Genomic DNA, 12,213 nt, shown 5'->3' with positions numbered 1-12,213 from the left:
CTTTTCAAACAGGTCGCTCCCGACAGACCAATCAAAGCCTTCCTTCTTCCCCTGGCCTCGCACGGCTGGCCAATCAACGCACGCTATCTATCAGTCGGTTGGGTCGTGGGGTGCGACCTCTCTGCTAGATTCCCCCGCGGAATGAAAGGGCAGAGAGAAAAGGCCAGCGATGTTGACGCCGCAGAGCGCCATCTTGGTTAAGGGCAGGACGGGGCGCCCTTGCGGACTTTTCAGAGAAAAGACAGGAAAGCTGCAACGTTTCCGCGTATCCCGGAAGCCTCTCTTTGCTTAGCACTGAGGGGGTTTCCTATGGCACCGTCCCGGTCCCGTTGCCGGCGGATGTACCCGGGTAGGCCGGGCTCAAGTGGAGGAAGCCCAGGGCCGTGAGGTTCGCGGACGTGGCCGTGTACTTCTCCCCGGAGGAGTGGGGGTGTCTGCGGCCCGCGCAGAGGGCCCTGTACCGGGACTTGATGCGCGAGACCTACGGCCACCTGGGCGCGCTTGTGTTTGTGGGAAGGGGGCGTTGGTGTCCCCAGAGGCGAGTTGGCTGGCAGTGGGGCGCTGAGGAAGCAGCCACAGTCTCCCCTCCTGTGTTCTCAGCGGATCCCAATGTGTCTCCTCAGGATTTTCAGGGCCCAACGCCGCTTTTGCCTTTTGAGTGGAAGAAGAGTTGGAGGCTTGGAGCCCAGAGGGTGAGAGACCGGCAGCGGTCAGCAGAGGCAAGGGAAAGGTGACAGGGACTTCAGTTCAGAGCCCCGCCCCCCCAACTCTGACCCTCAGCACACACTGCGCCTTCCAAAGTCCCATCGTGTCTCCCTGCACCTTCGCTCCGAGAGGGTTCTTTCTCACCGCAAAATGGCCTGATAGAACAGGCAGATTGGGACTTACAGAACCATTTTTTTTGTTGTTGTTCTTTTTTTTTTTTCTTTTGAGACCGGCCGCACCGCGCTCAGCCAGTGAGCGCTGTGAGCGCTGTGAGCGCACTGGTCATCCCCATATAGGATCCGAACCCGCGGCGGGAGCGCAGCGGCGCTCCCAGCGCCACACTCTTCCGAGTACGCCACGGGCTCGGCCCTTACAGAACCATTTAATCATAGTGGAAAACCCTAGTTTAAGGCAAAATAGAGCTTGAGCTTTCTGGGAAGTCAAGGGAAAGAGGAAGCATATATATATATATATATTTGTCTTTTTCGTGACGAGTAAGGGGATTGCAACCCTTGGTGTGGTGTCGCCGGCACCGCGCTCAGCCAGTGAGCGCACGGGCCATCCCTATATGGGATCCGAATCCATGGCCTTGGTGTTATCAGCACCACACTCTCCCGAGTGAGCCACGGGCCGGCCCGGAAGCATATAATTTGATTTTTTGTGTGTAATAAAATGAAGACAAATGCTCCTCTTGGATATTAATTATGTGGATCACAGTGTAATAGCTAACGTCATTCATCAGATTTTAAAATGAAGATAAAGTGTTTTACCTGCAGCTGTTATGTCATAATATATATTTGTTCCCAGAAGGTCTTTCCATGGAACCTGGTGTGCAGTCCAAGTGTAGACTTTTTGGAGATGGCCTTGAATGGCGCCAAGGAAGGTCATTTATGGCTATTTTGCAAAGAGATCATAAGCAGGTTCAGGATTATAAGCTTCATGAGGGTTGGGCCCGTCACTGTCTGCAATGCTTGACACATAGTAGATGTTCAATACTGTTGACGTCTTGGTGTTCAGGGCCTTCCTGCGTTAACCTCCAGGCAATGGAATTGCTCTTATGGGCTAGCTTTCAGGGCTTCATAAGGCCCCAGTCGTTGAGCTGCTCCCAGGAACCCATACACTTAGCCATTCATGCTGCCTCTCAGGGCTGGACATGGTCTGGAAAATGCTGCTAAGATTCAGGTTGCATCTTTTTCCCTGTCTCGAGATCCAGGGATGGGAATGAGGAGAAAGAAGGACCGGAGAAGAGTCCAAAACAGAAAGAGATGGAACATGAGCAAGTGTCTCTCAAGCAGAGCTCCATCAAGCCTTGGCTCAAGGACACTGCAACCCGCAGATCACCCTACTCTTGCCCAGACTGTGGCCACAACTTGAGCTACCCATCCGTCCTGGCCAGCCACCAGCAGGTCCACTCCAGGAAGCAGCCCTTCCCCTGTGACCAGTGCCAGGCCTGTTTCCCCATTGCAAGTACCTACCCCAGCATCAGTTCATCTACACAGGTGAAAAGCCTTATCCCTGCCCTGACTGTGGACACTGCTTCCTCCACTGGGGTTCCCTTGCCATCCACAAGTGGGCTCACATGGGAGAGAAGCCCTACCCATGCCCAGACTGCAAGAGTCGTTTCACTTTCCCCTATTGGCTGGCCACCCACCAGCTCAAGCACGCAGGCGAGAACGCCCCACTTCCAGCCTACTCACCTCTGGGGTTCTGTAAGTCCCAATCTCAGGAACCCTGCGATGGGGTCCCGACTGCAGCCTCTGCTTTATCTGCTCTTCTTTCTTCCTCAGTCACCAGCACATTCACCCTGACAACCAGCCTTTCCCCTGCCTCGAGTGTGGGAAAGGTTTCAAGGGACAGTACGCCCTAGAAGCCCATTGGTGGGTCCATGGCTCTGGCACCAAGAGACTGAGATGGCAGCAGGCTGCAGCAGGGCTTTCAGAGCCAATCAGTGTTTTAGGAGGCCAGGATTCCCCAGTTGATTTCTGGTACTTTCCAGATTTATTTGTTGATGGAGTTCACACAAGCTGATCTGTTTTCTTTGGAAAGCAAGAGGCAAAGTTTATACATTTAGGGGCCGGCCCGTGGCTCACTTGGGAGAGTGTGATGCTGATGACACCAAGGCCATGGGTTCAGATCCCTACATAGGGATGGCCAGTTAGCACACTTGGGAGAACATGGTACTGACAACACCAAGTCAAGGGTTAACACCCCCTTACCGGTCATCTTTAAAAAAAAAATAAAATAACTTTATACATTTGGTGGATAAGGAGAGGAAGTAGGCATTTAAGGAAAACCAAGTTCTGTATTAGGAAACAAGCAGAGATAAGGGAGCACAGGGATGGTCTGGGAAAAAGGAGGCAGGAATCTGAAAAGCTGCCTGAGGGCTGAACCCATTTTCTGAGGCTTCTGCTCACAGAGCCCCTTATTCCAAGTACCACGTGAGGTTATTTCACTGCCAACCATTCACCTAACTGGCTTTTCTTTCTGGATTGTTCTCTCCCTTAGAGTGCTCTGCTTTCTGTCCTGTAGCTCTCCTGCTCCTCATGGATGGGGTCCCCTAGATGTGAGAGCCTATTAAAGGAGCCAGCACCCACTTTGGATCCCTCAGAATAGAGGGCACATCTTGGGCCTGTATCCACAGGGGAAGCTCATCCAAGTCTTTTGTCTTTTAGCCAATGCAGGTGAAACATCTGGCAAGGAGACACATTTGGTATCTCCTTGGTTTGGTCTTGAAGACATAGAGGTGGCCATAGAGAGGACAGTGGCCTCAAGTGGGGTCTTTCCTACCCCATGCTCACTATGCACACAGTGCACTGAAGTATCAAACTAGTGAACTTTAAGATTGGGCCATCTCTTCACTGTATGAATTAGTGATTGTGATGTTTTTTTCTTCCTCAGATATTTGCATTTTCCCTGGATTTTGCATCTTTTGAATAATGATATGTTCTTGGGCCACAGCATATATAATGCTGGGGACTTTGTTTTTAAGAAAATATAATGCAGGGCTGGCCCGTGGCTCACTCGGGAGAGTGCAGTGCTGATAACACCAAGGCCACGGGTTCGGATCCCTATATAGGGATGGCCGGTTAGCTAACAGGCTGAGTGTGGTGCTGACAACACCAAGCCAAGGGTTGAGATCCCCTTACCGGTCAAATTAAAAAAAAAAAAAAAAAAAAAAGAATGACTGCAGAACCACTCCAGGTTAAAGGAGATGGAAGAGACAAGACAACTAAAGGCACGGTGGGATTTTGGACTAGATCATGGTGGGGAGGAGGGAGGCTACTATAAAGGACATTGCTGGGACAATTGATGAAATCTGAGTATGGACTCTGATACAGATGGACTCTCCATCTGTATCAATATTAAAATTCCTGAAAAATAAAATAAAATAAAATAAATCTGTGTGTCAGTTTCCCCATCTGTTAAATGGACCAAGTTTTGTCTTACCAGCAGGGCATAGTGCTCTGGAGTGAAGTAGACCCAGGTTGGAAAACTGGCTTCCTGACTTTCCACTCTTGTGACTTACCACACTTCTCTGAGCTATAGTATCTTCATCTGCAAAATGGGTCTAATAATAGCCCAGCCCTCATGGGATCGTCACAAAGACAACATAAGAAAGTGTAGATTACTTGTGATTAGAGTCGAAATCAAGGCATAGTCTCCCATCTCTTTTTTTTTTTTTTTCTTTTTTAAAGATGACCGGTAAGGGGATCTTAATACTTGACTTGGTGTTGTTAGCACCATACTCTCCCGAGTGAGCCACGGCTGGCCCATCCCATCTCATTTTTACTGTAATGCCTATACAGTATATGTCAATAGTTAGGAGAGGTCTTTCTGACCCATTCAGATCTGCTATCCCTACTTTTGAACAAGAAACTGTTCAAGGAATAGACAAAGGGGAAGACGGGACTAAGCATGTCTGCATGCCAGGACTGATGCTGCCTGACTCAAGAATCTCTTTGAACAAAAGACTGTTTCTCTGAAACCCTTGGTTGCAAAGATGATTATTCATGAGAACTGAGTGTTATTTTTACTTCTCCTGAATTGGTAGACCTGGATTCCAGGCTCAGTCCCCACTAGCTGTGTGGCCTTAAGCATATGATCCAACATTTCTGAGCCTTAGTTGAAAGTGAGTAATGGCAACTTCACAATGTTTGAGATAAAATGTGACATGTATAAAGGCATCTAGCATGTTTTTACAGTTTGAAATAGCTGAACTTCCCCTGCCTCCACCATTTTATTATACAAATTTTCAAACATTCAAAAGAGTGGAAATATAACACCAAGGTCAAAAGTTTGGATCCCCATACCAGTCAGCTGCCAAAAAAAAAGAATGGGAAGAATTTTACAGTAAACACTCATGTGCCCATCACCTAGATTCTACAATTAGCATTTTGTTAATTTTGTTAATGTAGGTGCCCATCACCTAGATTCTACAAGTAGCATTTATTTGTTTTACACATGTCAATCATCTGTCCATCCCTGCTATGGTCTGAATGTTTGTCCCCTCCTAAACTCATGTGGAACTTAATCCCCAATATGGTATTTGAAAGGTGGGGCCTTTAAAAGGTGATTGGATTGTGGGTACTGTACTTTCATGAATGGGTTAATCCATCATGGAGTAATGGGTTAATGGTTTAATGGTTTATCAGGGAGTAGACTTAGGACTTTACAAGGAGAGGAAGAAAGCATGTAAAGAGTGCTCTTGCTCAGCCCTTTTGCTACGTGATGACCTGTATCAACATGAGACTGTAGAGTTCCCACCAAGAAGAAGGCCCTCACCAGATGTGCCTCCTGGACCATGAATTTCCCAGCCTCCAAAACTGTAAGAAATAAACCTCTTTTCTTGATAAATTACCCAGTTTCAGGTATTCTGTTATCAGCAAACAGAAAGTGGACTAATACAATCCCTCTATCCATTCATTTAACCATCTTTTTTTTTTTTTTTTTGCAGCTGGCTGATACCATGATTGAACCCTGGACCTTGGTGTTAATCAGCAGCAAGTCTAACCAATTGAACTAACTGGCCAGTCTGACCATCTTATTTTCTTTAAATTATTTCATGGTAAGTTGCAAACATCTTTATACCTCACGCCTAAACATTTCAGCATAAGGCTGAGCTTTATGCAAGAAACTTTAGTTCTCACTTAAAGTTCAGATGTCCCCTGTTATTAACAAGTAAAATTTAGGGCTGAGCCCGTGGCGCACTCGGGAGAGTGCGGTGCTGGGAGCGCAGCAGCACTCAATGCCGTGGGTTCGGATCCTATATAGGGATGACCGGTTTGCTCACAGTGCTCACTGGCTGAGCGCAGTGCGGCGGGTCTCAAAAAAGGACAAAAAAAAAAAACAAGTAAAATTTATTTATGAACCACGATTATCTCTTGTATGTTTTATGACTTCTAGTAATTATCTGATCAGGAGTCTTGAACAAACATTTACAGTTTGATGGGCAATAAAACAATTTTAAAGCAAGAGCATCTTTGTATTTTTATAATGAATGACAGGAAAACAACATGACATCAATCACTTAGGATGGAACAGTTTTTTTAGTCTTACTTGAAAGTTTGTTTCTTTTTGTTGTTGTTGATTTTTTTGTTTGTTTTTTGTGGGGTGGCTGGCTGGTAAGGGGCTCTGAACTCTTGACCTTGGTGAGAAAGTTCATGATTTTGCTCCATCTACATAGGTCTTTTCCATCCGTTGTTGTTGATTTTTTTGTTTGTTTTTTGTGGGGTGGCTGGCTGGTAAGGGGCTCTAAACTCTTGACCTTGGTGAGAAAGTTCATGATTTTGCTCCATCTACATAGGTCTTTTCCATCCTTAGTGCAAAGACAAGAAATTTACTTCATAGTACCTGAAGAAACAAAAGTATTTTTCAGTCCAGGTGAAATGCTTCATAGTACCTCATTAGTTCAAGTTGATTCTCTGTTTAAAAGGAGACATTTCTAAGGGTATATTTTTCCTTACCCCATTACACTATTCACAACAATGAATGCAGTGAGGCACCTCCAGAACTCAAAGTTTATAAAATAAGCCTATAATTGTTAAGAGGCAAGATCAACAGAAGTCACTAAAAGCCTGAAAGTTGTCCGGGTGAAAAACAGCAAAGGTAGGCCAGAAAATATAAAGAAACCTTGACTGAAAAGGCACTAGCATTATCGGCAATGAAGAACATTATTGAACAGAAAGGGGAGGCAGGAGAGCTATGCAAGGAATGGTTCCAGGACCAGACTGGGCTCCTGACAGCAGGGACCTGGTAGGTCTCATTTGTCATCTCCAGTGACCAGCACCATGCTCAGCAAACAGTGCTCTAGAATCCAGCTTACTGTAGGAATATTCTAAATGTGGGGATGAAGACATCTAGACTTATAGTCTGTTGGAAAATAGAATAATTTAATCAGGCCCTCTGGCCTGCCTGTCCGGTTGGGGGTGCTGTGGCGCATTCTTTATAAATAAGTTGTGTGTGGGTAGAGTTAGTGCGCATGCGCAGCGCCACAACCTGGCTGGCGTCTGCCTTGGGCATCCCCTGTGCGTGGCCATACTCTCCAACCTACAGCTTCCAAGGAACCTTTTGCTGGTTATCTAACTCATAGACCTGCGTGTGAGGGGTCTGGTGACCCAGCCTGGCGTGTGAAGGGTTTGTGACCCAGTCTGGACAACGGGCTTGAGGGTTCTGTGAACTCCAGACTCAGCCCTAGCTCGATAATTGGCCCAGTCGGTGCAGGATTACGGGCAGATAAAAGAGCTCGACATAGTCTAATGCCACCAACCGCTAAGATGACCCATTGTGACTACAAAATAAACAGGAAGACATTGAATCCAGGAAGCAGAGGATACAACCCAGGGGAGCAGGAAGGTAAGACCCTGGATGAGAGCTGAGTCCCAGTCCATTTGGGAGAGAGGACTGAATGCTCAAGGAGGATGTTTCCCGTGAAAAAAATGGGACTTGAGATCTGATGCTATCCTTGGTCATCTGGAACAATTTACAGAAGCAGAGAGGATAATGTAAAGAGAAAATAAAGATAATTAGAAACTTCAACCAAACAGTTGAACAAGAATGGAAATATAAACATAGCACATATGGGAAATATTTACTATAATTTATTGTATTAAGTATGTTGGGAATAAAGGTGAGGGGAATGGGGGAACTAAAGCATTAAATATTGAAATATTTTCTCCTTGACCAAATCTGAGCCCTTTCTCAACTAGGCCTCCACCTTGGCCTATAAAGGCTTGCACAAAACATTAACATAGTTTTGGGCCGGCCCGTGGCTCACTCGGGAGAGTGCGGTGCTGATAACACCAAGGCCACGGGTTCGGATCCCACATAGGGATGGCCGGTTCGCTCACTGGCTGAGCGTGGTGCTGACAACACCAAGTCAAAACGTAACATTATTATTAACATCATCCAGCCATCAGAAGGGATGAAGTACAGTATTGATAAAAGTTACAGCATGGACAAACCTTGAGAACAGTATGTTAAGTGACAGGAGCCAGTCGCAAAAGTCTACATATTATATGATCCAGTTGATATAAAATACCCAGAAAAAACAAGACCATAGAGACAGAAAGCAGATTAGTAATTGCCAGGGGCGGGGGGAGAGGAGAACGGGAAGTGCCTGCTTATGGGTGGGGGGGGTCTCCTTGTGGGGTGATGACAATAGCTGGTGGTGATGGCTGCACGTTGTGAATATAGTAAATGCCGCTGAATGGTACGGTTTAAAATGGCTAGTCTATCTTATGTGTATTTTACCACAATAAAAAATATTGACCGGAAAGGGTGCACAAGGAAACATTGAGAGGTGACATCAATGTCCTATATCTTGTTTTGGGTGATGGTTACACGGTTGTATACATTTGCCAAAACTCGGCGAACTTTACATTGAAGATCTGTGCATTTTAGTGAATGTGCGATATAACTCAAATTAATAAAAATTGTTAAGTACCGGCCAGCCGCCAAAATAAATAAATAAATAATAAAAAGAGTTAAAAGTAATTGCCTCTGAGGAGCGGAGCTGCGGACACAAGGGGTCCGAACTGTCAACATGCACCCGGGTTCCACCTCGGCTGTATCCGGCGTTTGCCAGGGTGTGTGCATCTTCCCGCAGGGGCTGGGGACCAGATGCCAGGTCCCGCTGTCGGGAGGCCTGCTGGGAGACCGTCGGGGACACAATCCCGGGCTCCATAGACGCCGAGGTCCCCGTTGCTTTCCAGTCTTGTCAACAAAGGCTTTAGGGCCGCGGGTCCTTTCAAAGGCCCCGCCAGGCCGGGACCAATCACGGTGCAGTTTCTTCCCGCGGCCCCGGCCAATCACCAGCCGCCGTGTACAGCGCGCGAGAAGAGGCCCGCGAAGCTGCGGGCTCGTCCATCTTTCTTGATGGCAAGAAGGCTTCCCTATCCCCGCCTTCCCAGCAGGTCTCCTACTCAAAAGCCGCTGAGGCGACCATTGTATTTAAGGGCAAGTGGGATGATGAGGCCTCAGACGCCAGAGAGGCGCCATATTTGATATTCTCAAAGACTGACGCCCTCAAGAGCAGCCAGTGACAATTGAAGCCAGGTTGTCGCCATATTTTCTGAAGGCACCTTCCGGGTCCCTTAACTCGGGTGTCTGTGTACAAACGGCCACGAAGTGAATAAACACCAAGGAGTTTTATTTGTCCCCACCAGAATCCCTAGCAGCCAGTCCCTGCTGCTTGGTGTACTCGGCTGCGTTTGGACGCCAAGGCTGGGCGGGGCCCAGGCCTGGGCAGTCCTTCCTGCGGACGACAAAAGCCGAGACCCGGAGCGGGGAGGCGGTGGCCCCGGGCACAAGGCGGCCGCTGCTCGGGCTGGGAGGCCCCATGTCGCCGCCCCCGGCCCCGCTCCTGGCGCTGAGACCCGGGGAGACCCGGCCTGGTTGCAGGAAGCCCGGGGCCGTGAGGTTCGCGGACGTGGCCGTGTACTTCTCCCCGGAGGAGTGGGGGTGTCTGCGGCCCGCGCAGAGGGCCCTGTACCGGGACGTGATGCGCGAGACCTACGGCCACCTGGGCGCGCTCGGTGAGGCCCCTAGTCAGAGCCCCTCCTCCCTCACCGGGGTTCACAGGGGAGGTGATAGAGTGCAGAGGATTGCAAGCCCTACCCCCGCACTGTTCCACCAACAGCACCAGCCACTTCCCATTCCTGGGCTTCAGGTACCCCCTGGGGAGTCTTTCGGTCCCGCAACCTCTTCATTCAGGCAGGAGCATTTGCAGACCCTGTCCAGGTTGAGTATAATTTTGAGGAGGAGCCCTCACCCTGGCAGGGAGATGTCCTCTTCCCAGGATAGCCTCTTAGGCCAGCACCGTGACCCCTGTTCTCTCCCAGGATTCCCGGGCCCCAAACCAGCCCTCATCTCTTGGATGGAACAGGAGAGTGAGGCTTGGAGCCCCGCCGCCCAGGATCCTGAGGAGGGGGAAAGCCTGGGAGGAGCTCCGAGAGGTGAGGGATTGTCCCGGGTCTCTCCTGACTTTGTTCTCCAGGGCTTCCCGTCTAGCAAAGTTTTCTTTCAGGTCCCCAATTCAGGCATTCGTATAGAAAGTAAAGAGCTAACCTGTGTTGGACACTAGAGCGGGAAGGAAGGCAGACCTGGTACAAAGTTTTAAAAACGTGGGACAGTAGTCATGTTGTGACCAGAGTGGGACAATCAGGAGCCCAAGTCCAAGGTCTTAGGTTTCCAGGTCCCTCTAGTAGAAAACACCACTCTTTCTCCCTCTTTTAGGAACAACTAAAACCCCCAAAGAGCAGAAGTGGCTTCGGGTCTGCCTTTCATATCCTCAAGCAAGACAAACTGGTACAAGAGAAAATGCCCAGTAATTGACAGCTTGGTTTTTCCCTCCTCACCATCGCCCAGTGGAGTGATCTTGACCAAATGTGTCTCCTCATCTGTAAAACTCAAAAAATGGAAACACCACACTAATAATAGCTACCACTTACTAAGCATTTATTAAGTGCTAAATATACATCTACTTATCTAATCCTCCCCATAACTTGTAAAGTTAAACCATTCGCATTCCTGTTTGATACATGAGGAACCAAGGCCCAGATAAGTCACTCTTAAGAGATCTGAACCCTGTTTACCTTGCTTCAAAGCACTGGGCAGTACTTTTCTGGCACTACTATAAGTAAAAGCATCCTATAACCTGAGACAGTCTATGCGAAAGTGTTTATTTTATTATTATTATTTTTTTTTTAAAAAAGATGACCGGTAAGGGGATCTTAACTCTTGACTTGGTGTTGTCAGCACAACGCTCTCCCAAGTGAGCTAACTGGCCATCCCTATATAGAGATATGAACCCGTGGCCTTGGTGTTATCAGCACCACACTCTCCCGAGTGAGCCACGGGCCAGCCCCTCTAAAGTGTTTTTATTTTTATTTTATTGATTAGCCGATATAGGAATGGAACCCTGGATCTTGGTGTTACCAGTACCACGCTCTAAGGAACTGAGCTAACTGGTCAGCCCCCAAAGTGTTTTTAAATGTAACTTCATTCCTTTTTCCCAGGAGACACCCCAAACAAGATGGAAGAAGAACCCGAGGAAGAGCTAGGAACCAAGGGACCTGGAAAGATTCCTGGGAAGGAGCTGTGGGAGGAGCTGGTTACATACAACCCTGGCTCTACTATCAGCGTGGCCTCGGCAAGAGCACAGCCATCCACGAAAGCTTCCAGGGACCAAATGGCAGGCGCGCAGCCCCCTGTCGTGGTGCCCAGCGTGGACGCCCAGGCCAGCCAACGGCGCCACGTGTGTACAGACTGTGGCCGCCGCTTCACCTACCCCTCGCTGCTGGCCAGCCACCGGCGCATGCACTCGGGGGAGCGGCCCTTCCCCTGCCCTGAGTGTGGCATGCGCTTCAAGAGGAAGTTTGCTGTGGAGGCGCATCAGTGGATCCATCGCTCCTGCTCGGGCGGGCGGCGGGGCCGCAGGCCTGGGATCCGCGCTGTGCCTCGGGCCCCAGTCCGTGGTGATCGGGACCCACCTGTGCTCTTTCGGCACTACCCGGACATCTTTGAGGAGTGCGGATGAGTGGCTCCCACAGGCTGGAGTTGAGCCTGACCTCGACACTGAGGACTGACTGAGCCCTGAGCGAGGCTCCTGAGTCAGGGACTTGGGAACTAAAATCCATCCCTTGGGCTTCCCTCAAGGATCCCTCAAGTTTCCAAACTTGTAAAAAGAAAAGTGCCTGTAAAGATTCAGATAGATTAAACTTGACATCTCTCTTCCCAGTCTTTTGTTTAAAAAAAAAAAATGAAGAGAGTGAGATGCTGGACTTTTCTCTGTTATCTCAGCAGCAGGTGCAACTGAGATGTCTCCATCATCTCAGGAAACATCTGCACGCATTCCTTATCTACTTCAGAGGTAAATGCTGAAGGGGCTTAGGCCCGGGGAGGGGGCCCAGATGGAGGGCGTGGTCAAGCCCTGGCTAATTGTCACCAGCAGGGAGCCAGGGAAATGACATGGGTGGGAAGAGCAGACACCTGTGGTACAAATCTAGTCTC

General features: G+C 48.8%; 2 protein-coding genes across 3 annotated transcripts; both read left to right on the top strand.

Annotated features, from left to right (window-relative positions):
• Nucleotides 1-544: 544 nt before the first annotated feature.
• Nucleotides 545-3,294, top strand: LOC103609658 (zinc finger protein 785-like). Its single transcript, XM_008593963.1, has 3 exons — nucleotides 545-692; nucleotides 1,919-2,204; nucleotides 3,211-3,294. Exons 1-3 carry the CDS (start codon nucleotides 610-612, stop codon nucleotides 3,232-3,234), a joined length of 393 nt encoding a protein of 130 aa, XP_008592185.1. The 5' UTR covers nucleotides 545-609; the 3' UTR covers nucleotides 3,235-3,294.
• A 6,197-nt stretch (nucleotides 3,295-9,491) lies between these two features.
• Nucleotides 9,492-11,953, top strand: ZNF688 (zinc finger protein 688). Of its 2 annotated transcripts, XM_008593977.1 has the most exons (3): nucleotides 9,492-9,737; nucleotides 10,044-10,157; nucleotides 11,220-11,953. In XM_008593977.1, exons 1-3 carry the CDS (start codon nucleotides 9,542-9,544, stop codon nucleotides 11,738-11,740), a joined length of 831 nt encoding a protein of 276 aa, XP_008592199.1. In that variant the 5' UTR covers nucleotides 9,492-9,541; the 3' UTR covers nucleotides 11,741-11,953. The 2 variants fall into 2 exon arrangements, with proteins under 2 accessions (XP_008592199.1, XP_008592193.1); XM_008593971.1 differs by lacking the exon at nucleotides 10,044-10,157 and having other exon boundaries at nucleotides 11,220-11,940.
• The last annotated feature ends 260 nt before the right edge of the window (nucleotides 11,954-12,213 follow it).

The sequence above is a fragment of the Galeopterus variegatus genome, unplaced genomic scaffold (genome assembly GCF_000696425.1).
Source record: "Galeopterus variegatus unplaced genomic scaffold, G_variegatus-3.0.2 Scaffold162, whole genome shotgun sequence".
Classification (NCBI taxonomy): Eukaryota; Metazoa; Chordata; class Mammalia; order Dermoptera; family Cynocephalidae; genus Galeopterus; species Galeopterus variegatus.
The sequence above is the reverse complement of the archived record's forward strand: the minus strand, read 5'-3'. Positions and strand labels throughout refer to the sequence as shown.

What these genes read in the sequence shown, in the direction of transcription:
- LOC103609658 (XM_008593963.1), top strand. Translation starts at nt 610, where the DNA reads ATGTGTCTCCTCAGGATTTTCAGGGCCCAACGCCGCTTTTGCCTTTTG. An exon ending in GGAGGCTTGGAGCCCAGAGG is followed by an intron (nt 693 to 1,918) that starts GTGAGAGACCGG and finishes CTCGAGATCCAG; the next exon opens with GGATGGGAATGAGGAGAAAG. An exon ending in GCATCAGTTCATCTACACAG is followed by an intron (nt 2,205 to 3,210) that starts GTGAAAAGCCTT and finishes TCTCTCCCTTAG; the next exon opens with AGTGCTCTGCTTTCTGTCCT.
- ZNF688 (XM_008593977.1), top strand. Translation starts at nt 9,542, where the DNA reads ATGTCGCCGCCCCCGGCCCCGCTCCTGGCGCTGAGACCCGGGGAGACC. An exon ending in CGGCCACCTGGGCGCGCTCG is followed by an intron (nt 9,738 to 10,043) that starts GTGAGGCCCCTA and finishes GTTCTCTCCCAG; the next exon opens with GATTCCCGGGCCCCAAACCA. An exon ending in CCTGGGAGGAGCTCCGAGAG is followed by an intron (nt 10,158 to 11,219) that starts GTGAGGGATTGT and finishes CCTTTTTCCCAG; the next exon opens with GAGACACCCCAAACAAGATG.